Source organism: Austrofundulus limnaeus, unplaced genomic scaffold, assembly GCF_001266775.1.
Source record: "Austrofundulus limnaeus strain Quisiro unplaced genomic scaffold, Austrofundulus_limnaeus-1.0 Scaffold12, whole genome shotgun sequence".
Classification (NCBI taxonomy): Eukaryota; Metazoa; Chordata; class Actinopteri; order Cyprinodontiformes; family Rivulidae; genus Austrofundulus; species Austrofundulus limnaeus.
Genome location: NW_013952414.1, coordinates 1,559,852 through 1,561,592, shown reverse-complemented (window position 1 = coordinate 1,561,592; position 1,741 = coordinate 1,559,852). Strand labels below are relative to the sequence as shown.

The window sequence follows — 1,741 nt, the reverse complement described above, 5'->3', positions numbered from 1 at the left end:
GATAAAGATTAGATTGTTAAAAAAATTCATATAAAATGGTTTAACATGAAGTCATTCAATTTGTTGTTCTAGAACGATTTGATGTTTTGTTTTGTCAACTGAAGCTTATTACAGTTAGAATTTATACTTCAGAAAAAAGGGGCAGATATGAGATTTTTTTCTCCTCTCTGCCACTTTTCATTTCATTTTATTTTCTTTTTTATTGTACATATGATTTTGTTTTTATGGAATGAATAAAGTTTGAATAATAAAATAACTTAAAATCAGGCAAACAAACATGTATTTGTCAGYATTAACAACAAAGCAGCCTTTTCATTTATTCTCACTTTGCTTTTTAAAAACAAAATTGCCCAAACTCAYGACATTCTTGACTCAAACACGACTTGAGATTAAAATAACGATGACTCTAAATCTGAACTGGATTAAACCCAGCAGTCGCTTGTCTGAGTCCATTAAGTGCTGCTGCTTTTATCAGAATTATTAAATATTTGACTGGACTGAAAACTGGAAGAGTGGCGGTCTGATTCCACCCATACCCTGATTAGAATTTCTCCCTTTTAGAAACATGTTGAAACTGTCTCGTGTTGCACATGAACAGAGGTCCTATGTGAGCTTCTCCTCGATGTTTTGGTGATAAAAATGGAGAGCAGACGGTGGCTCGTCGCCACGCAGCTGCAGGATTCCTCCTGCCGATCCAATCTGCGTTCTTTCACTCCTCGCTTGTGTCCTTTTTGCTGGTCTCCTGTCCTTCAAAGATGGGGTACTTGCTCTCCACCTCGGCCCAGGTTAACGCACCGTTGGCCAAATCCCGGACAATCTCGGGCAGCTCGCTGACCTGAGGAAGAGGAGCGTTCACACCACGATCACAAATAAACGAGTGTGTTCTGGAGAGAAAGCGTAAATCCTCAAAGCACTGCCGTACCTCGGCCCTGATCTGCCTCATGGAGTCGCGGTCCCTCAGAGTCGCCGTGTGGGGTGTCTTGTTCACCGTGTCAAAGTCGATGGTGATGCCGAACGCCACCCCGATCTCATCCGTCCTGGCGTAGCGCCTGCCGATGGACCCGGACGAGTCGTCCACCTTGTGAGAAATGCCGTTTTTGGTCATGGCCTCGGCTGAGGAGAAGAGAGAGGAGGGGAGTGAACCGAACTGCAGCGTGCAACTCTCAGAGACAGAGACGCCGAGTCGAGACTTACACAACTCCTTCACGAAGGGCATGAACTCCTGATTCTGGCTCAGAGGTAGGACAGAACATTTGTAGGGAGCTACAGTAGCTGGGAAGCTAAAATACTGTAAAAAAATAACATTAAGTCAATTAACATTTACAGAGAAGCTCTGATAGAGAATAAACAGAACAGTTACACTGTTGGAAACTCCTCAGTAAGAAAAGTAGTTTTCCTTAAAGTCACTATAATTTACAGCGGTCTCCTCTCTGCTCTGACAGCTGCAGCTGCGCGAGGCTTCATGAGTCGCGCTGCTTCTGTGCTCTAGAAAGRGGAAGGGGCTTCCAGCTCCACTCCCTGAGGAAAGAGCTTTCACACAAGTCTCAAAGAACAATAAATAAAAGCTGCATTTAATGATTACAGCTCCCAACATCCCCTGTTTAAAATTTAATTAGACAAGAGTTCTTGAGTTTTTATGGTTTTGCACCTTGTGAATTCYTGCATTTTAATGTTTGTTTTAAATTTAAAAGGGATCCATGATTAGTTGTAACATTAGACTTTATTTGATAAACATTTATTT

At 42.1% G+C, this 1,741-nt stretch overlaps 1 protein-coding gene across 1 annotated transcript in view; it reads right to left on the bottom strand.

Moving 5' to 3' along the window:
- Positions 1–263: 263 nt before the first annotated feature.
- gars1 (glycyl-tRNA synthetase 1) overlaps positions 264–1,741 on the bottom strand; it is a 9,627-nt gene continuing 8,149 nt past the window's right edge. The window contains exons 15-17 of the mRNA XM_014002183.1: positions 1,195–1,288; positions 923–1,113; positions 264–835 (exon numbers count right to left, since the gene is read on the bottom strand). Coding sequence (XP_013857637.1) covers positions 710–835; positions 923–1,113; positions 1,195–1,288 — 411 coding nt within the window. The 3' untranslated portion in view covers positions 264–709. The remainder of the gene's footprint in view (positions 836–922; positions 1,114–1,194; positions 1,289–1,741) is intronic.